A 22639-nucleotide genomic window follows, 5' to 3' on the forward strand; every position below is an offset into this window, starting at 1 on the left:
CCTATGCCCATCTGTGAAACGGAGCAGATTTGCAAGTGTCATGGGAGTATCAGTTTATTCAGATGTATCCTGAGTATGTTTTTTGAATTCTTCCAGCAAAAATGATTCATCGGGTATTGAAGACAAATTTGCAGGTACTTTACAAGTACCGTCAGTTTTCCTGAGAAAAGCAAGTTGCTACTCTAAGAATGCAAGAACTTCCACTGATTTGGTCAAATTTGGTTTCTATGAAAACTGGTTTTTGAGTAAGTCTGGGTTTTTTTTAATCCTCTAGGAATAAAATCTAGGCTGTTTATATGTAAACATGATAGCCATGATGGAAAAACAGTAAATCAGTGTTTAGCATCATTGCAGTTTAGCAAAGAGTTTTGCATTGTACAAATATTCAGCTCATAGAAGACCTATTTCACATGCCTTGCAAACTTCTCAGAGGCTTTGTTCACGACAGCTGGATACCACTTCTAAATGTGGTGACTAATCTGAACAGAATAGATGCATGCTTGATTCACAGATACTGTTTCTTTAAAATATGTTTTGATTTTAGTTCTGTATTTAGTACTAGTAATTTGGTTGAGGTTGAGGAGAACCTCAGGAGCTGCTGAGTCTCAGAGGGTGTGTTTGGGTTTGTCTCAGAGGAGGAGGGTGGCTAAAACTCCAAGTGAAGATTTTTGCTTGTGAAAGGTATTAACTAAAATATTTCTGCTTTCCTTTTACATAGGTCTTCAAAGAAGGTTTTCTATTTATGGTTTCTCCTTGTATAATTCATGTTTATCTATGCCCCACAGAATACATTCTTATTCCCTTTTAGTTGCAATCTATTGATTATGCCTTCAGTCACTTTTACTGTGTACTTATTTGGCAGTGAAAGCATCTTAGTTTCAAATGTTGATTAACATCTGTATGTTTCATTGCTGTTTTTCAGGAATACAGATTTAGGTTCAGAGATAAAATTGCTCATGAGAGTGGGGAGTATCATATTTGATTGAAAAGTAAATTACTTGATTGATTTTTGTCTGTGGCATTATTGTGATAACACAAAAAATCTCCAGGTTCTTAAAAGATGATCTATGTTTTATTTTTTCTAAATAACAAGAGAAACCTAAACATACTTTATTTTGGAGTTGACTCTCTTTAGCTAATGAATGAAAGACTAACTTTTCATCTGCCACATGATAAGCAGGAACTTTAAAGTTGCTAAATGTTGTGGAGACATTAAAACACTCACTTCATGTTCTACAGATACATTCTTTAAAACACGGTAAGAGCCGTAAGAATTAGTTGAAGAATGACCTCCAGTGGCCTGGAGTGGGATTATTATGAATTTCAACCGGTGGAGTCCAGCTCTGTAGAGTACGCCACCCCAGGAGCTAACTCTTTCCTTCTCCCTGCCAATACTGAAAACTCTTACTGGGATCCCAATGCCATCTCTGAATGGTCAATGAGTATCCATACAGCATACACCTCAGAAATAGTCAAGGAGAAAGTTGTCCCGGTGAAGGAAATCAAGGATGAAAAAGATAAGAGAAACCAGAAGAGAAAGGCTAGGAAGGAACCTAGAAGATCAGAAAGAGAGAAGGAGGTTAGAAATCTTGTGCATCAACCCTGCCTTGAGCTTGATGTCTCCCATGGCTGCATGCTGCAAAACCTTGGCCTGGTGGTCTGGCATGACCAAGCTCTTCTGCGGTGCATGACTGCATGGCGGGCTTTGCGCTGGGTGCTCTGCATCAAGTTTCCTGCCCTGTATGCACTCTCTGAAAACCTAACTGGGAAAATAAGTTACTTTAAAAAAAAGGCCCAAGGCCCCCAGACTTCCCTTCTGGAAGCTGCAGTTTAAGAAGCAGAAAATTACTTTCAAATGGAACAATAACCCAGGGTTCATAATAATTTCTAGCTGAATGTAAATATGCAAAGTGGCTTATTCCTGTACTCCCATTTCAGTCTCATATAAGCTATAATTTGTTTTGTTCATGATTATTTTTTCATGTCTCGATCACTTCTGCTGGTCATGCATCATCATTTATCGTTCAGAGCAAAGTTCTTCTTACTGTGTATCATGATGGCTGCCTTTCTTTAGCAAAGGGGGAGGAGAGCAGCACAGTGACACTGAGAAACACCAGGGCATGTTCATTTGCCTTTGTGCACAGCTGCTTCAGGGTATCTAACGTATGCTTGTTCGCTCCTGCGAGCATTTAGCACTTGGTTGTATTTTAACTTTAAAATATTTTGAACTTTCTACTGTGAATTTGGTGGCTTGATTTCATAGTATAAGTCTTTGCAAGTGCCATCCAGCACTTTGTATCAGGGATGGAAGGCATGAGTTTTTGCTGGTTATTTTGGTACAATTCTCCTTTAGCAAGACAGTTTGTTTGGTGATTTCTGCAAACATGGGAAGGCAGTGAGGAGTCAAAGTGTGACACTGGAGAGGGGCTTTAAAGGAGATGGTAAAACTGATGGACTCTCTGGAGAACAGGAGTGTGCAAGAAAACAAAATATGGTGGTTATAGTATTTTTTAAATCAGAGAAAGGAAAAAGTAACGTGTATTACAAACTAGCATAAACCAAATCTCATTAAATTTGGGCAGTAGAGTCTATTATAGATACTCCAATAACCCAGGAGAGCTGGCAGAAGTACTAATATCTACCTGAAACCCTTTTGTAAGTTGCTTGTGTTGTTTCCTTTCCCTTGGGGTGAACTTCAGATGTAAAATAGATGCCTGTCCAGTTCCTAGGTGCCTGGTCCCAGTGGTTGCATCCACTGCTTTAAGTTACCAAATGAAGAAACTCGAGGAGGTAATTGCACACACCAGGACACTGAGCAAGCACCACTGGCCCAGCCAATGCAGAAGAGCTACGGGAAAGGGGTAATGCTAAAATCCACAGAGAAATTGAAGATTTAAGTATCTGCCTTTCTTCAGGACTCCCAGTCCGTAGCCCTCTCCTGAAAGCAGGCGTTTAGCTCTCTGTAAAGAGAATGGTTTCACCCTTCAGAAATGTACATGGTGGTGCTGGGCCTTGCTGTGCAGCAGCCCCATTACAGGTAGAGCGTGCAGGGTGTGCAGTGCCTCATCCTCTGCACCAGGGGATGCAGACTCCCATCCCGGTCTGCTGCCAGCATCTCACTCTCCCTAACCCCATGAATAGGGATGCTTTTCTTAAAGATGGAGTGCTTTCAACACAGCAGCACTCTCATGGCAGGACAAGCTGGGTGAGTACTGGAATCTCTGGGCTGCTGCAGAAGAATCAGAGGCCACCTCCTTCCACTGGCCTCATTTCAAAGGGTGGTGGGCATACCTGCAACTTGCATGGAGCTTCTTCCAGCAAGTGTGCAATGAGGGTGCTCACAGCGGGGGAGAGGAGGGGAGATGGCTGCGTTAGGGGCTGCAGCAGTGCCGGGTGTATGCTACACGATGACCTCCTCGATGCCACCGTGGCTGCGGTGCCCTGTGGCAGTGCGCAAGCCAAGATGTCTGGGGCGTTGTAGTGGAAAGGGCCACGTCTGAGTCGCTTTCAGGGCTAGGGAGCAGCTACGAAGGGAATTTAAGATGCACCACTGCAGACTTAAGTGCCTTACTTCTACCAAGCCTCACTTAAGCACCTAAGTGTCTTTTTGGTTTCGGGCCCATGTCTGCATTTAGGCAGACCCCGTTTTTTTCTGTCAAGGTCACATTTGTGTGACACAGCTCTGGAGTTCTCTCTCTTCATTGCTACTGATCTGCGGTCTATTCCTAAGGCATACATCACTTACGTATAGGATCATAAGTTGTGCCCAACATAATAGTCTGGGCAGTTCATGTGCATTTACCGGTGCAGTTTCTCTCTGAGCCTCTGGAACAGCCCTCTAATGCCCTGCTAAAGGCAGAACTCTGGTGCGTGCTTTCAGAGACAGTTATTTTAGCAGTTAATAGCAAGATACATGAGTCATTGATTACACTGTCTGAAAATTCACGCTGTGAAAAAAAATATAGCTCGTCTGTTTAATCTGACTCCATCAGGGGCAAGATAGGGCTTTTCTCCTCTGCTAATGGGGAGGCAAGACAGGTTAGAAATGCAGTGGTACAGGCTGTGTTATTTATAGGTGGGCTACGCTGTCCGTGGCTGGGTCACTCAGTGACTCACATGCAGAGGCCATCACAATCTGGTGGTTCAGCTTCCACAGCACCTTAAGCAGTTTAAGGTTAATGTGGGTGCTGAAGCCCGAGGGAGCGGTCAGCCAGGTCCTGCCCTGCTGGCTGAAGGGCCTGGGGGTGGCAGGGACCTTCACCAGGATACTGATACCTGCCGTCTCTTCACTAGGAGGTGCCTCAGCCCAGGTGAGGGAAGGTTTGAGATATCCTTTGACACTCCCTGTTATGTGGATGAGGTATTTATTTACCTGGTCAGGGTGCTGGTTGGACCTTACTCATAGACGCTTCTTTTTCCCCGTGCTTGTATAGGGAAGATGTCAGTAACAAAGCCCACACCTGAGCCTACCCTCTGTGGGACTTGTGTCCCTTCACCTACCCATGCTTCCATTTTGGGGACCAGAATATGGTACGAGACAAAGCCCAGGCATGGCTGAAGCTGTCCCAGTGCCAATCTGCAGCCATGACAAATGGCCCCCCCAGCACATGGCCTGGGCTCCCCAAGAGAAACCTGCTCCTGCAGCAGTGAGGCGTGCTTCCCGCTTTCCAAATATCTGCTTGTTTTTAATTTAACTGAGATGACATTAGAAGTAGCTGTCATACCTACAAACCCAAAAAAGCAGAATGGCCTTTGACCTCACTGCAATTACTGGGATTGGGTTGGGCTAACAACAAGAACAGCCTTGATTTAGACCGGCCTGATGAGAAGACCCTTAATTACAAACTAAATCCAATACAATCCATTCCTGCCCCGAATTTGGTCTTCTCCACGATAATTTTCCAGACTGTACAGAAGTAGGAACCAACCATTCATTGTTCAAGCCATCGCAACGGCAGATTGTTTTAGTCTTTATTACAATATCTTCTGTAGTTTTGCTGGTGCAGTGATACCAGTTGGCAGGGATAGGTTGATGGATTACTTTCCACTTCATCGTAGTCAAATAAAATCACCTTTTCACTGTCCACGTTGCCCACTGCTGCTGTAGCAGTAGCTGTGCCAGTCATCACTACCATGCACTATCAAAAGAGGGTGTTAAGTTCTTCCCCGGCTTGTTAACAAGGAGTTTTCTGTGCAGTAATAGTTACTGGAAACTATCCAACACTTGCACCTGTGAGAGGGTATTTTTTTGACATTTTCCATAACATTTTTGTTATCTTTAAATTTGGAATAAATATGCAAGTTCAGAGAACTTGGCAGTGCTATCAGTTTTCCCATACTTAATGCTTTTCTGAAAGTCCCAGTTCCTGGAACCATTATTGTCTTTGTTCAAAATCTCTTTAAAATACATTTCCAGTCTTAACAGGGACAAGAACAAAAGTAAAGAGTATGTGACCTCTAGAGACAAAACATAGATGACAAATTAAAAAACAAAAATGCCCTCAATTTTTTTTAGAATCAACTTCATGATTATAAACCAATTTAATGATTTACAGGTGGTGGCAGTTGGCATGACAAGTGTTACTGACAGGTTGTGGCTGGCAATGCTCATTTTTCACTTACGGATTAATACCTATTTTGGTGTCATTAGCACAAAAGAACCCCGCCAACAGCAATTTTTAAGTCAGCTGCTAGTTGCCTTTGAGAACAAATGATTCAAATTATCCAGTTATCTAAAGACTTGTAGACTGTAGGACAGAAAATACAGAAATTCCTCTATTTTTGTTATTTAATATAATGTGGTATTATCTGATAAAGATTTGTAGCAGAGACATTTTTTATCTGTCTTGGACTTAGTTTCCTGCAAGCTTTTTTTCCTCAGGATACCCTGCATATCTCTGCCCTGTGTGTGTGTTTGGTGACCGTTACCTAGATAAGCAGAAGTGGATTGGATTCCCACTCTGTTTCTTCATCCCCCCAAAAGGCTGTGCGCAGCTCTGAATCTAGTCTTTGTGCCTGGACTCAGGCTGTGCTTCAGCATTGCAGGTTCAAAGCAACTTCCAAGGAAAGCCAAGACTGGTTTTTGTGGCAGCAGTGGAGCTACTGCAGCTCATTTTCCCATCAGTCAGTGTCTTGCATCCCTAGGTGCTGCTGCATGAATCCTCCTGTTCCCCCTCCTTTATCACGGTCTCACCAACATGCACATAAAAATACATAGAAAACCCCCAATGGGCAGGGCCAGTAGTTTGTGTCTTCCTAGCTTTCAGTTTCTGGAAGGCTTGTAGAAAATTACTCTTGGGCTCCCTAGCTCAGCAAATGGATTCAACAGTTGTTAGAGAGGAGATAGATGGGCAGTCAGACAAGATGACCGCATCAGCATAATTTCTTTTGGAAACTTGGCCATAAAGTAAATAAACTGATGTAAGAAACTTGCTTGTTGCTGCTACGTGGCAGGTCAATGAGAAATGAAAGTCGTTTGGACCTCAAGACTGCTCAGTTCCTTGAATGAAATAAGTTGATGGTCTTGCAGTTGTGGTCCTCATCATAAAATTGCCCCCACTCTTGGCACTAATTGGTAAATTCATCAGAGGTGCTGAAGAGACCGATCTCATCTCATGCTCCTTATCCTAAGCAGGGCTGATGGAGCAATCAGAGCCAAAACAGGAGAGCCTCATCCAGTTAGTGTAAGTACTGGAGGATCATTATGATGAATTACGACAGCCTGTAATTCCCTTTAGTTCCCTACAGATACTGTTGATTACTAGGCACATAGTGCCAAATGTGTTAGAGTCACTGCCTTCTAATACCGTACTTTTAGAACGCTTCAGCGCTGTGTACAGGATTGTGATGACTTGCAAACTTCTGTAAACAGTTGATTTGTAGCTCTCTGATACTTTCAGTAACTTCATTAATCTTGGAAACTTTAACGATAGTTGTTTATGGGGAGTGTTTTCAAAGGCAGCTTGGATTTAACAGTACGTGTGCTGAAGATGCAGCCCCTGTGTGTGCGGTATGCATTTGCTTTGAGTCAAAATGAAGTGGGAATAGTACTGATTACAGATTTCCTTCTTTTTGCAGGGTGATCAGACAGCATTGCACCGGGCTGCTGTCGTAGGGAACACCGATGTAATAGCAACCCTGATTCAAGAGGGGTGTGCTTTGGACAGACAAGACAAGGTAACAGGCAAAAGCAAAGCCCTGTGGGATGGCAGCCTTGCCAGCCAGTAATGTTAAGGTCTCAGAGAGAGAAAGTTGTGGTTTATACTCCTGAGTAAGTATCTGATGCTTTGAAAGTAATTGGAACAGTTACATTGAAAAAAAGCGCTGTACTATCTCTTTAATATAAATTACTGGTTTTTATTTTTTTTTTTATATCAGGCTGATAGTTGTTGATTTAAGAGCCTGGCCTCAGCTCGTTAAGGGACGAATAAAAGAAACGTACAACCATACTATGCCGTACACGAAACACTGCACAGTTTCCCTTGATTCTCCCAGAAACTGAGAATCCCAGGCTGTAAATTTACTTTGAGAGTAAATATAACTAATTCCAAGTTCCAAACAAAAGAAATAACAGTATTTTTAGCCTCTTCTAAAAATAAAACAGAAAATGAGCTAGAAGGAAAGGAAAATGTTTTATTTTTTACATGACCAGGTGAGGCATGCAGCTGCTGCCTTCTGAATGCAATGTTACTCTGCATGTGGACACAGCATGCTAACCTTCTCCTCTTGTGTGTATGCTCTTCAGGATGGGAACACTGCTCTTCATGAAGCTTGTTGGCATGGATTCAGTCAGTCTGCCAAAGTGCTCGTTAAAGCAGGAGCCAACGTTCTTGCCAAGAACAAGGTGAGACCCATGCAGGAGGAGCTTTCAGATCTGGTGTTATGTGGCCTGTTCTCAGCACTGGATATTTCAGGCCATGGCATTTCTCAGTGGGTGGGGGACCAGCTTCTGGTGGGATTTTTTTCTTCTTTTTTTGCATTTATTACGCCTGGATGGTTCCTCTACAGGCATTAGGAAATTCATATTTTGACAGCTGATGCAGGAGGAACTCAATCGCGTGTTGAACGATACATTAATTATGGCTGAGGAGCACTGCAAATCCTGAGGAAATCTCCATGGTGCTCTTAATTTATGCCGAGCAGATTAATTGTTATTAGTGTGATTTAAAATGAAAATAATGAATTGTACTAATAGGAAAATGTCATTCAAAATCCATTTTTTTTCCCAAGAAATTAGACAGCCAAATGAGTGTAAGCCACAGAGGGAAAAATACAGTGTATTTTTTGTTAGAAAGGTCTTCCTAATACACGAGCGTAGGGTCTTACCAAAATCTTGTAATGAACCTGGATTATCTTCCTTTTGGTATTTATAATACCTTGAGAGGAGCTGAGAGAGAAGAATAACAAAGCCAGGGGTTTTAGTTCCAGTCTAATTGTAATACCTGTGGGAGACTTGTCTTTGCTAATTCCAGAGTTAATGGAATAGTCTAGGAAATGGCGGTAGCAGCCTGTGATGTGAGCCGAGTAGTGTTTGGAGCGCTGTGCTGATGGTTCGGTCAGATCACACAGTTAGCACCATGCCCTCTGCTACAGGAAAGAGAGCTTTGGCATGGCTTTATGAGCATTTTTGGTAAAGGTGTCTTTAAAACAACTGAAAGGGGATAGCAAAGAAAGGTAAGAAGTGAGACAGGTGGCCAAAGTCCAAGATTTGGAGTAAAAAGGGACCTTGCCTGGGCGTAGTGTTTCTGTATGTGCATGTGTGCATATATGCAGTATATATGCATATGTTTGTACCACTTTGTGGTCTGCAGTTACCTCATCTTTGATATTATTGTATGTGTATTCCTTCTTTTATATTGTTCCGACTTCCAGTTTTTATTTTCTGTAATTATTTTTTGCTGTAATGTTCATCTAAATTTTTATCAGAGGTACTTCAGAAAACTTCCCATGCTTACACGTAACAGACAGTAGCGCTTGACTTTATAGTCCTGTGAACCATTATACTCCATATGTCCGTGTATATGTGCACGCTTATGTACAAAGGCATGGGCTTTAATGCAAGTCTGGTTATCCTGCATGCTTGGATGCCTCGTGGTATTAGAAGGTTTAGCTTACATTACAGCGTACGTCAACTGTTTGGCGACAGCCGCTCTTGGGAAGAATGTGCACAGAGTAGCTCAGCAAGACTGATGTCTGAAATATGACTGGCAGACTTTAATACTGCGTGAGCAGCGCCTGCATTGGCCTTTGATGTCTTACCTGCACAATCCTCTCCCTTTGCATTTCATCGTTTGGGTGTTCTTTAATAGACAGGATCTTTTCTCAGGAGCTGCTGAAAAATGCAGAAATTGTGCATGCTTGCACACATGCACGTGCTTTTGCCCTTTTTGCTTTCAGGAGGAATTAAGAGCTTAATTCTGCTTAATCCCCAAATGGTTTCTCTGGTCTCTCAACTTTTTATGTTACTGACAACAAGGTGCAGTCTTTCTGGCAGCTTTTCTGGCAGCCCGGGCTGAGTGCCATGTACAGGAGCACCCTATGGGCTCTTGACTTACACCTGGGAATTGTGCAGTTTTGGCTGGATGGGACAGATATGGGCTGCTAAGATGGGAGGGATTTGACTCTGTATTTTCTGGAACTCCTGGTTAATATCTCCTGGGACTTCTTGGGGAACACTTGTATGGATACACTTCTTGCAGCGCAGCACTTTGAGCCCAGTATATAAAAGAGCAATGCGATTGAAGATGTCTTCTATATTAAGTGAAATGCAGGGGCCAGACAGGACACCTGGGATTTTAAAGGCAAGTCAGGCAAGCATTTGAGGAATGGGACAATGTGTGGGTAACCACCTGAGTAGCCATATTCCTCCTGTGCAGTAATCACCCTGGAGATGCAGTTTATTTTCAGTCAAGTTGGCTTAATAAAAACTCTTCCACTGTAATAGAACATCCTGTGGGATCAGTTGTAGCCGTCTTTCTAGACCTTCCACCAGTCTGTACATTGCAGTGAAGATTCAGTAGACCAGTGAAGACCCCCAGATGGGCACAGCTTGGACCCGCTCTCCCTCTCACAGAAGCTGGTGAGAGATTTGTCACCCTGTGGGAGATGAGCCAGATGAGCTGCTCCGTGAGCCCTGACCCCAGGCACCAGCACCGCGACTTCTCCCAGCATCGAGGTCCTTACCTGGCACCTATGGCACAGGACCTCTCTGCCTTCCCACTAGGGCCGACCTTCCAAACAGCAAATGGTAAAGACACTGCAGAGGCTTTTCAGAGATAAACCCAGGAGGGAAAAAATTGACGCTTAAATGCAATTTAGCTGAGAAAGAAAATGTTTGCATCTGTCACAGCTTAGAGACTGCAATCAGGCCTGAAATAGTCTGTAACATGGAACTGAAGACCTAAGGCCACATCTAAGAGTTGGCCTTTTGTAATTCAAAACCCGCAGCTTTGATCTGTGTCTTGAAAGCATGGGGGACAAATTAAAGGACATAATCAAGGTGAACAGGCAGCCTAGTAAGCATGGGAAACCTTTTTACCTGAGCTGATTTCATTTCTAGCTCCCAAGAGCAAAAAGTACCAAACATTTTCAAGCCAACAAAAGCCAAATGCTGTCAGAAAAACTTGTCAGACCAATAAAACCCTTCACAGTGTTAGAAAGACAGGCAAACTCTTCTTTGATTTCTGTCCATAAAAACTGCATGTTTGCTTCTTTCAGGAACCTTAGCATGTGATTCTCTGAGGTTTGAGTGGCTTTTTTTTCCCCCTTCTTATCTTGGCTAGAGACTGGCGTGCTTTCCGAACACTGAAACTTCCTGATAGCCTAAAATGTGCATCTTGCCTTGTGAGGGCACGTACAGGCCCAGCCAGACTTGGAGCTGGTTTGTGTTCTGATCGTAAAGAAACAGAAATCGTTGTGACCCTCGTCTGCCTGACACCCTGCCGCAGTTGTGGCCGGCTTTGCTTGGGACCAGAGATGCCGTGCCATGGCGGCATGTTTCTTTGTGTGTGTGCATGAGGGAAACTCGAAACACAAGAATTGTATTTCTTTAAATTAAATACTTGATAGTGCTGTTCGATATTAATGAAGCCGGCAGCTTCTGGAGTCTTTGCTTCCTGCAAACAGACTTGAGCGATGCAGGTATCGTTAGACTGGCCAGTTTCTGCCTTTACTACATCCCAGATAAATCATTTCCAGGATGGAGAGGGTATTTCAGTCTCCAGGTTCATTCAGCTCATATCTTTGGGAAAATAACAGTGACAGTTTCCCACCCTGGCTGGATCTTCTTGTGGGAAGACCTGTGAGGTTTTATTTTTTAATGCTTATGTCCAATTTCTAAATACGGCTTTTATATTTTCCTGTATTTCTCTAAGGCAGGTAACACACCTCTTCACCTGGCTTGCCAGAATAGCCATTCCCAGAGCACTCGTGTTTTGTTACTTGGAGGATCTCGAGCAGACCTGAAAAATAATGTGAGTTTTGAAAGGAATGTGTTCATTTTTGTGTGCCGTTGGTTTAGCTATATCGCTTTAACTTGTAGAAATACTCAGAAATGCTTTAAGGTGTGATTTTTATTATAAATTCTATTGGGAAAAAACACTAGCAAACCATTGTATACATCATGTACAGGAATGCTTTTGATAGGACTGAGCTATGCACTACTTGTACCCATCTCCTGAGTGGAGGTGGAAGGAGCCAAAGGTTTTGCTGTTGCACAGACCGAGGCAGCTGGTCCTTTGCTGCTTTTTGTGGTCCTGATGGCCTGACCTGTATACGGTCGTGCAATTCTGCAAAAGGGCTCCTCTCTCAAAACGATGGAAATCTCAAAGGGGTTTTGTGCCTTCAATCTGCCCTCACTGAGGCAGAAAATGTATACCGTGTGTTGGTCTGTCAAATGAGGTAGGTTTGAGATGACTTCAATTTCAGAGAGCTTTCCTCCCATTTTATAAAAATTCTGGCACGATAAAGGAAAAAAAAAATCTACAACAGGATGCCAGATGTTTCTGTCCCTGCTTGATAACAAGGTGGGCAGAGGCACACAGAAATGGAAACCCCTGGGGCTCTGCTCCCACTCCCAGCTGTGCATGTGCCACCCCTCGTGGGGATGCTGCTCTGGCCCCCGCTCCTTATGTTTTCCTCATTATGTGCAACACCGAGTTCAGTTTCCAAATCACATTGGTTTGCAGTGCAGAAGAACAGATTTAATGTAAAAAAGTAAATCAGGTTTTGTAGTGCAGCAAACCAGCAATTGTATAATTCCAGTATTTCCCATCAGTGGTTAAAGAATTTGTACCCCCACCTTGCCTGACCCCAGCTCTTGCCAAACCTTCCCACCCTCGATAGATTTTGTACCGCAGAGAAGACAGCATTGCTGTTCAGTGCAGGTGTGTGGCATTTACTGCTCTTTTTGGTTGAATAGGATTATTTCATCCCCAAACACCATGACAAGTGCAAGCTTTCTTATTGCGATTACATGCTCAGAGCTTTGTTTCTGTTTGCAGGCAGGAGATACCTGTCTGCATGTGGCTGCTCGTTATAATCACTTGCCCATCGTTAGGGTGCTGCTCAGTGCTTTCTGTTCTGTCCATGAAAAGAACCAGGTCAGTGCATGAACCTCGCTGCGACTCTGCGCCCTTTGCATACGGCTAGTTGTTGGAAAGAGGGATTCCTACCCCAGGAATCCCACTTCACTCTGTGTTTCACTGTACCACTGAGTGCCTGAGCTTTGAAGAATAGCCTTAAAGTAATGGCATATCAGTGGTTTATTATGTTGCCATCGCATTTGCATCATTTCTCTAAAGCATTGCCTATTTATGAGGTTCTGCAGTTGTATGTTGGTGTGGAAAGGGGGTTTGGGACAGGGGTAGTAGCGTAGGGGTAGGGGTTGGTGCTCCTGAATCCTTACCAGTTCTGTGCAGCATGGGACTGGGCAAGAGAGTCCCTCATTTTATGGGGTCCCATTTTCTCCTCTGTAACAAGGTTTCAGTGATCCTACGGCCATTACAGAGAGACTGTGAAGCAGGACTCACTAATGTTCAGATGCTACAAAAGTGCGAATTTCACTGGAATACTTTTCTTTGCTGCATTTTGCAGTAGCAGGAATTAAAAAGACATAAAAGTCAAGAAAAAGTATGCTTTGAATTCAAAGTAATGATCGGTCTAACCTATGATTAGTCATCCATAGTTGGTTTATAGGGAAGTAGTTGATTGCTGTACCCATAGGATAGCCTGACTGGGTGGTAGAAGGGAATGGATTTAGTATATTAAAATGTGTTAAATCTGCTAAATAAATAGATTAGGTAGTGCTTAACCACGTCATCTCATGTTCCTGGGAAATTTTCCATGTGTAGTTGAGAATCATAAAGATGTGTTCGGGTTTGTGCATTTAATCTTGTTTCTAAGCTAGGAGATATTACAGCAAACAAAATGGGTTTCAGCATGTTAAATTTACTATGTAATTTTAGTTGGAAATGAGTTTTTTAACTTGCAAAATGAGCTACTGAATATTAAGATTAACTGGTGTGAACCTGGCCCAGAGAGACGCCACTTTCCTTCATTCCCCAGCACTACCAGAAGTTGTTCCATATTTGCACATATCATGATTTTATTTATGAACGTGCCTCATCCAAGTTAGCAACAAGCAATAGATTTCCACTAGTCTTGAGGAGATCTAATTTTCTGAAGGCAAAGTGCAAGGCAAAGGGGACAGGAGGGCATTATATGCACATGTCCGGCCTCCCTTGAAAAGCTGCTGGCTCTTACTGGTGCCCGAATCTCATCCCAGCCATCTTCACATCACCACGCTGGGACAAGGGCAGGGCAGGGGGTTAGTGCTGGATCCAGATTGCCTCTTGGCTTTGGTCCAAAACCTGTTTTTCTTGAGGAATCTCATGAAGAAAACACAGCCTGTCTCATTGCTGGTACTTACCTGATTATTTTTGAGTAATGTGATACATGACCACCTGCGCACCAAATAATCAAACCTGAAACAAAAAAAGAGAAGGCTGTGGTGGGCAAACCGGTTCTACCCTCAGATGTCGTATCCGTTTGCTGGCGGTAGAGCTGGGCTGTCTCCAAGCTGCGTCGTGTGTCACTCGGTTTAGTTATAACCACATCACCAGTGCCCCAGCTGCATTTCTCAACACTAGGCTGAAGTAGGTCCTTGCCCTCTCCTGTCCCCTTCCTCCCAACTCTGCTGTTTGTTATTGACCAGGCCTTATTTAAGCTTTAAGTTGTTGCATCAGTAACAATGGTCTTTTGACCTCTGAGCATCTTTTAGGAAGGTGTGGTTTCTGCAGGGTGAGACCCAAGGATGTGTGTTACATGATTGCTTTCTGCTTTGTAACTTGCAGGCAGGAGATACTGCACTCCATGTCGCTGCTGCTCTAAATCACAGGAAGGTGGTTAAGCTGTTGCTGGAGGCAGGGGCCGATGCATCCGTTGTCAACAATGTAAGCAGGATGTGGAGTTTTTTTGGTATTGTGCATTAGAACATAGAACCACAGAATGGTTTGGGTTTAGAGGGACCTTAAAGCTCATCCAGTCCAACCCCCTGCCATGGGCAGGGACACCTTCCACTAGACCAGGTTGCTCAAAGCGCCCATCCAACCTGGCCTTGAACACCTCCAGGGATGAGGCATCCACGGCTGCTCTGGGCAACCCGTTCCAGTGCCTCACCATCCTCACAGTAAAGAATTTCCTCCTAATATCTAATCTAAATCTACCCTCTTTCAGTTTAAAGCCATTACCCCTCATCCTGTCACTACAGTCCCTGATAGGGTCCCTCCTCATCTCTCCCGTAGACCCCCTTTAAGTACTGGAAGGCTGCTGTAAGGTCTCCCCACAGCCTTCTCAGGCTGAACAACCCCAAATCTCTCTCGCTCTTTTAATGTAGACTCTCTTCAACACTCTTCAGTGTCGGTAGAAAATAGTGGGTGTTAGAGTTTAATTAAATCTGGGTAAATGAAAGCAGGTGGTCACTATGCTCTTGGGCACAGAGCATGTGCTAACCTTGGGTGGAGAAATTCCACGTTTCCAGCAGCTTGTATTTTGAAGGAAATGCTGTTTTCTTTTTCCTCTCAGGCAGGTCAGACCCCTCTAGAGGTTGCCAGACAGCACAATAACCCTGAGGTGGCACTCCTCCTCACTAAAGCATCACAGGTACGTTACAAATCTCTCCCCAGCACACACACACATGATGCTGAGGCCAGTTAACCTAGAAGGGCCACATCCCCTGGTCCTTAACCTTCTGCTGTGAAAGGTGCCTACGTTTCTGCTGGCATCGCGTGCTGGCTTCGGGTCTATTGACATGGAGCCTTTCAGCCCCCAAGCCCAGCAAGGTGTGCAGATTAAGCCTCAGTATTAAGTGCTGGCAGAGGTCCTGGCTGTCCTGACTGGCAGAGTATGGAGCAGCTAGAGGCGCTTGTGCCCTGTACCCAAAAGTTCCCAGGTTGTGTGCCTCTGCTGCCCGCCTCAGACGTCTCCCACCCCCAAGATGGTTGCTCGCACTGGAAGATGCTTTGAAATAGGGAAAAAATGTCCTGTTTGTACTCTGCTGCTGTGTGTGAAATGCTACAACGCTCTTCAGGCTGGAAGGCACATGGGAGGGCTCTCTGTTCAGGTATGAGACTAGGTGCAATCCCTGTCCTGCTCCTCCTTGTCACCTCTGCGTGAGAAGGGCTGGGCTGGGCTGAGCTGGGCTGGGCTTGGCTTGGCGACCAGCTTGGGGACACAGGAGGACACAAGAGGAGGCTGTCACCCCTCCAAGGGACAGCAGAGTGCCCTGGTGGACTTAGCCGTGAAAACACAGCACCACTGAGCTATGAACACCCACGTTGCTTGGGCCCGTCAGCATCTGCCTGGCAGTGTGCTCTCTCTTATATACTGCCTTTTAGTAGAGGTGAAAAAGGTCTGCTCTATTGCTTGGCTTCTGTGGTAGGAAAGAATGTGGCATCACTGAGTAACAGTATTGGTCTGCCTTCAGGTCTCGCGCTTTAACCGTGGAAGAAGCCTGAGGAAGAAGAGAGAGAGGCTGAAGGAGGAAAGGCGGGCTCAGTCAGTACCACGGGATGAAGTGGTACAGAGCAAGGTACAGCCTGGCATTACCAGCCACATCTGCTGCAAGGAGGGAGCGTAAATAAAACCCATCAGGACTAAATCTATTTGGAACCATCACTTGACCGTGACCACGGCAGCTGTCTGAGGCAGTCTGTTCGTGCTTTGCTGCTAAAGAGTTACCCGCTCACGTGTGCAGAGCAGTGTAAAACTGGGAAACTGAAGAAAAGGTGCCTTTTACCCATCTCTGCAACTTCTCTGAACGACCTGTCTTTGCTTCAAGCAGGGCAGCGTCTCAGCTGCTGACGACACGCCCAGCAGTGACCAGCCACCGCAGAGGAAGAGCGACCTGAAGGATGAACCCCGGTCAACCTCACCAGATCCCAAAGGGAAGAAAAGCAAAAAGAAAAAGCCAAAGGAAAAGGTCAGTAGATGTAAAACGGCAGAGAGAGAGAGAGGGGACCAATAGTACAGGCGTCCCTCCGTTGTGTCAGTGAGTCAGAGGGACAGAGGTAGTCTTCAGGCAAACCCAGTTTCTGGTGGGGAAGTTCTGCTGTTGAAGGACACACGAAACAGATTTGTGCAGAAATCTGGTTATTGTGCTGACAGACACCAGGACTGTGGCCAGCCACTGCAGCTCGATTGCTGTTTTAATCAGGTTTTTGCTGTAATTGTCACAATGGATTTGTCCCGTTCCCACCAGGAATAGTTTACCAGGGAGCTCCTAAATAGGGAAAACACTGTGTGTATTTTATGCAGGTTTCAGCACTCTCGGACCCCATCTCCCCAGCTGATCAGCAGACGCTCCCTCGGCCCCAGCAAAGCGTGCCTAAGCGCAGAAGTAAACATCACTGCTCCTCGCCACCCCCTCCCCACGAGGTCCGAGCCTACCAGCTGTACACGCTCTACCGAGGAAAGGATGGGAAGGTGATGCAGGTGAGCCAGCCCCTGCCCTCGTGGAGGGGACATGGGGAGCAGCACTGGCAGCTGGGGCACAGTTAGCTAACAGGGAGAAAGTGCACTCAACTGCGCTCTCAAGGGTACGAAATCATGACTGTGGATTTGTTTTCCTTGTCTGGGGCTTCAGCTGCATTTTGGCCTGAAGTCTGGTAAACAAAAGCTGGGTTTGTACATGTGAAAGATGACATACTTAACTAGTTTCGATCTACACAGTATTTCCTTTCTGGAGATCAGGTGTGAACAGTGACTGGCAATGACACTGGAACTTTTATGATACACTTTGAAATATCAAGATTTCCAACAGGAAACGCAAAGAGCTTTTCCAAGGAAAATAAATGAGAGGAGTGTGTGAGCACTGAAGCTTACTGCCTAAACCAAGAACTTGAGTACCCTTGATACATTTTGTTTTAGTTCTTTCTGTTTATCGTAACAGGACTTTGGGGATTCTAGGATCAGTGGAAGCAGGAGCTGTATAGAAATTGGTTCACAAATAAACCTGGAGTTACCAGCTCAAGTGCATTTATTCCCAGTTAGAGACTGGTATTTTACTCATTCTATTATGCAAGTATTTATCAGTACACATTTATAAAAAAATAGCATGAAAACAATCAGCAAACTACCCTGTAGACCTTGTAGCGTCCATATTGTTATTTTCTTAATATTGCCCTCCTGTACCTCTGGCAGGTCACTCCTTTCATTTCCCTAGCTTCTCACACCCACACACCAGCTCTCCTCGGTCCCTTCCTGTAGTTAAGAAATTCAGCAGATTCTGAAGATCACTCAAGTCAGACTTCCAAGGTTTTCCTGGCCATATTTTCCAATATCTTGCTGTGTAACACTTGGGAAATTTCCAGGCAGGGGCACTATGGGATTATCCTGACAGCAGACATCAGGAAGGAGGGATGACCTTTCATACGCTAAGAGGAGTATCTCCCTGCCCCAAGGATCTGATGGTAGGAGGATGGGCCAGTAGGAAGGGCTGGGGGAGCAGGAAGAAAGGTGCAGAGAGCAGATAGGATTTGTATACAAATCCAATGTATTCACGAAGATTAGCTTAATAGAGCTGGACTCCCTTATAGTATTTCCTGAAATACCTGACTCTCCTCTCTCCCCTTCTTTTTTGCTTGTCTGTCTTCATTGATGCCCTCAGGCCCTGAATAGCAAACAGAATTTCTTAAGTATATGTATTTCTGAAGCTTTCTTCAGTGCTCAGCAAACCACCCGCCTTCCCCTGCTGAGGAAATAACCCCCAGTTTCTGAAAGAGTGCTGCAGGGGGCAGAGGAGAGAGGGAGGCTCCTCTGCAGACAGATTCAGAGCAGCCACTTTGGGCTCCTGACTCACCCCCCCTGAAGAGGCCAATTCCTGCTTGCAGACTGCAGAGGAAGCCGATGAGGATTAGCTTAAGGGAGCCTTTTGTGACCATCTCCCTGGGAGATTTAAATGTGGTCAGTGTGGCTCCTGTTGCAGAGGAGCCTTGGGACAGTGTCATGCAGGTCAAAGGAAGGCAGTGGTGTGCAGGGCAGGTAAGGGTCAGTTGAATGTTGGACAGGGGCAGTGAGACCTGACCATACAGTACAAAAAAAACCAAAACCAGAAGTTACTGGCATTAGGTTAAAAGAAGTGCACACAAAACCACACACATCCACAAACTCAGATATTTTTTTTTTTTTTTTTTTTTTTTGTACAATTCAGGATTACAGCACAGCCTGTAATGTGGTATCCCCTCACACAGTACCACGGCATACGCGATCTCAGCTCATTGCCGCTGGTAGCCCCAGCGAAATCAACCCCGCTGTGTGTTAGGATGTGTCCATATAAATCAGCTCAATCCTTTTCTAGTCTGTGCTCTTCCAACTAATAGCCTGTTGGCTGAGCTACTGTAAGATGTTATCAGGAGGGTGAGATACAGTACATGGTACAGAAGAGCACAAGACTGACTCAGGGAGGCTGTGATAATGCTCCGTGTGCACTAAGAGCACAGCGGGATGTAGCAAGTAAATGCATTACTCCTTTCAGGCACCGATAAATGGATGCCGTTGTGAGCCCCTGATAAACAAACTGGAGAATCAGCTGGAGGCAACAGTGGAAGAGATAAAAGCTGAGTTTGGGACAGTACAAGATAAGATGAATGTTAAGCTGGGCCAGATGGAAAGCAAAACTCAACATCAGGTAAGAATATGACCTGGAGGTCTGCTTGCCCCCATGACTACTGGAAACATATCCTAAGCTTAATGAATATTTTCATTGTCACAATGCATTTATTGCTGCTTGTGGTGTAAAAATGAACCTGAAAGCTAATACTCAAGACTAGGGAACTGCGACATTCCACAGGGATCTAATGTTGCACATTAGGGTCTTGAGAAAACTCACTTAATGTGTTAAGTGGCTTCTGATGCTTCTTTAGACAATAAACCTAAACTGCTTGAGGCCCTAAGAGGGGAACTTAAAAGACAGAGGCTGTCTGACAGCTGGTTGGTTCATAATTGTAAAAATCCCCCCTTAACGAATTCTGTTTGTGCTGAGATTCAAGATCCTCTATGATATTTTTTATTTTTAATGTAATGGTTACTCATCAACAATTTTGTGATTGAACCTTTTTGCAAGCTACATCTAATTGTAGTTGGCAGCATTCCTAGAAACGAAGACTGAAAGACAGACTGTACCTTGACTTAGGGGAGTTTTGTTTGGTTTTTAACATGATCATCTCAGCTAAATTGTGTTTTTTTCCCACAGCTCCGTGTTTTAGACAAGCTTATGGCTGAGCGGCTGTCTGCAGAGAGAACAGAGTGCCTTCACCGCCTGCAACAGCACACTGAGCTGGAAAAAAATGAAGGGGAGAAACGGCAGGTAGGGCTTGAAACAGCTACTCCCTGTTAGCTCAGATGGATCAGCTCAAGAGTTTTGTTCCAGCAGGCAGAGAGAATATTGGAGATTTATCTCAGCTGTTGAAACAGGCCAAAGAGCTTTGAAGACCAAATTATTCCTACCTTGCCACCTTAATCTCTAAACCAAATTTATAAAGCTTTTGCATTAGAAATGGGGAATATGAAGTCCAGTCCTGCTCTCATAATTTAATTTGGTGAGTCTGCAGTGGGGAATCTACAATAAAATATATTTTTTTCTAAGATACTGCTTTGCAAAAATTCCTACCGCTCAATTTTTAACAGTTGTGCTTTCAGCTTTTGCTTCATTAAAGGATGTCTGCAGGAACATCTGCAAATAGGAACAAAGGCTAAGATCTATGTTGTTCCTTTCACTTTTCATCCATTTGGTTGTGTGCCCTGGGAATCTCCCTCTTCTTCTCTGTCTGATGTTTCCCCCCCCCCCGCCAATGTATTAAAAGGCTGCAGTTCTCCCCTCTGACTCTGGCAACAGCGCACCATCTCCGAGCTGGGTATTATTGCCAATAGGCAAGTTCTTTTTGTGTGCTTGTTTAATCAGCATGACAAGAGTTGACTGTTCCCTTTGAGATCCAGCTCTAGCTTCTGCAAAAACTCACCATTAAAACATGCTAAGAAATTTGTGTTTCTCCACTCACACAGGGATATTTAAAACACAGTTAATTTTCTCATTATTGGTATTCTTCTGAGAATTGAGAAATACCCGTTGTGCTAGTAAAATGTCATGACTTTTTTTGCAAGACCACTCCAAATCCGTGTTAAAAGATGGGCAGCTATGATAAGCCCAGCATAAACTACTTTGGTCTAACACCCACAAAACACTTTTCCCCAAAGAAAAGTATTTATCAAACTAAGGCAGCTTTACTTTTTATTTCATAAGAAGAGACATGAGTATTATATTGGCTTCTGAATATCTGGGCTTGTGTTCCATCTCCCTGTAATCTCCATTTAAGAAGTGAGGTACTGGAATGATACAGTGGGTGAACTGAAGTTACCATTAAGCGATATCAGCTGTTCCTGTTCTGTTGAGTCCAATGCAAACTATTGGAAAAACTTAGTTGGGCTTTACTAAATGCATGGACTAAATGCCCATCAGAGTAGGAGGGCCTGACCTAAATTCATGATGTCATATGAACAAGAGGGTAAAAGAGCTCCTATTTTAAATGGCAAATGCCTCTGCAGCTGACACTTACTAAGCACCTCCGTAATTTGAAAGCTGTTAGTAATTTACCATTTAGTGTTGGACTCAACTTTATCACCCGATGAACAGAGGAGCAGAGGTTGGTAATGGTATAAAGCTGTGCCTCAGAAGTGTCTAATGTGAATTTCACTCTTAAAAAATGGCAGCTTTGGCCATACAGGATGTTCCTTGCACTTAGCAAGTACTATTGACTGCATGATTAAACAAGTCAACCTTGATCAGAGGACTTAGAACTGCTTTTGAAGTAGCACATCCAAATCTAAGAGGTGGTAGCTTGGACTGAAGAGGGTGCCTTTCATTAGCTAATGCACAGTTCTTCATATTTTCTGATTTGCAGTCCTTTAGCCATTCCCAGCGGCAGCATGCACACCTGTACAGGGAGTTTAAGCCCGCAGCTACCGGATTTGGTTCTTTGTCCCTACCACACATCCTCAGCAGCCCAGGAACCACAGGATCTAATCATAGGATCATCTAATTTACAGTCTCTTTCTCACAGATTTCCTTGGTGGATGAGCTGAAGACTTGGTGCACACTGAAGATTCAGAATCTGGAGCTCAAGCTTTCTGGAGATTCCAGGTCATCAAGACCAAAATCAACTTTGTCCACCTGTGAGTCTCTCACCGAGACCCTGGATACTGAGAACAACCCCCACAGTGCCAAGGACTGTAAAGCCAGCCAGCCCATGCTGCAGTCAGAGGGCTCCCACCAGCATTCCTACATCACACTTCCAAATAGCCTCTCAGAAGATGGGGGAAGGAGCAGAGTCCAGATGCCAGAACAGAGCTTTGGGCAACATTTCTGCGTTCAACCGGATGGCACACCAGGTATAACCCTGTCGGGTACTCAGAAGTCATATGTGTTCAAACGCACTGAGGGATACTTGTATTAATACCACAGATACTAATTCTGGCTGTGTGCTCTCCCCCATCCATATGCCTAATGTCTTGGGATTAGAATACACTTCAAGGCAGTCACTGGGAATATTTTAAGACACGGCTGGGTGGAATTCCAGTGGCTCTTCCTGATACTTCCATGTCACTGTGGCTTTGAAGCCAAGCCCTTTGATGCTCTGAATAACTCTGTTTTCTGAAATTGCTCCACTTCCCAGTCAGAATTACTCCCACCCCATTATCTGTCAGGAAGGCATGCAGATTATCCAAAGTCTACTTAAGAAAGCACACTGCATTTAGTGCTTTTCAGAGGTACGAAACCTATAATGGCAAGGTGCAAGGATATGAACCTAAAATACTCGTTTCCCTTGTTAATACTCAAACTACAAGGATCTAGAATAAACCTCTCACTTTTTCCTCTTTCCTTGAACCAAAGTCTGTTTAATTATTAGTTCATTTGACAAGAACAAAAATAGCTGAGAACATTCAAGCCCATTCAGGGATCATGGCCACCCAAAGATACGCAAGACCTTGGTTCAAGCCACCTCTCTGTGCTTGGCCAGGCAAGCTTTTGAGGACAAAGGGAACAGGCAGAACGCCCAGGTCTCCACAGCCTAGCAGAGCGCTATCAAAG

The 22639-nt window shown here is 44.4% G+C and overlaps 1 protein-coding gene across 4 annotated transcripts in view; it reads left to right on the top strand.

Moving 5' to 3' along the window:
- Positions 1-22639, top strand: part of ANKRD6 (ankyrin repeat domain 6) — a 36354-nt gene that overhangs the window by 11888 nt on the left and 1827 nt on the right. Inside the window, exons 3-14 of one of the 4 annotated variants that reach the window (XM_009649038.2) lie at positions 7078-7176; positions 7745-7843; positions 11373-11471; positions 12501-12599; positions 14352-14450; positions 15082-15159; positions 15983-16087; positions 16340-16477; positions 16813-16989; positions 19031-19183; positions 19748-19861; positions 21612-21730. In XM_009649038.2, the coding sequence (XP_009647333.1) occupies positions 7078-7176; positions 7745-7843; positions 11373-11471; positions 12501-12599; positions 14352-14450; positions 15082-15159; positions 15983-16087; positions 16340-16477; positions 16813-16989; positions 19031-19183; positions 19748-19861; positions 21612-21730 (1379 nt within the window). The remainder of the gene's footprint in view (positions 1-7077; positions 7177-7744; positions 7844-11372; positions 11472-12500; positions 12600-14351; positions 14451-15081; positions 15160-15982; positions 16088-16339; positions 16478-16812; positions 16990-19030; positions 19184-19747; positions 19862-21611; positions 21731-22639) is intronic. The other 3 variants (XM_009649039.2, XM_009649040.2, XM_009649041.2) reach the window with 3 other exon arrangements.

Source organism: Egretta garzetta, unplaced genomic scaffold (assembly GCF_000687185.1).
Source record: "Egretta garzetta isolate BGI_Z169 unplaced genomic scaffold, ASM68718v1 scaffold231, whole genome shotgun sequence".
Lineage (NCBI taxonomy): Eukaryota > Metazoa > Chordata > Aves > Pelecaniformes > Ardeidae > Egretta > Egretta garzetta.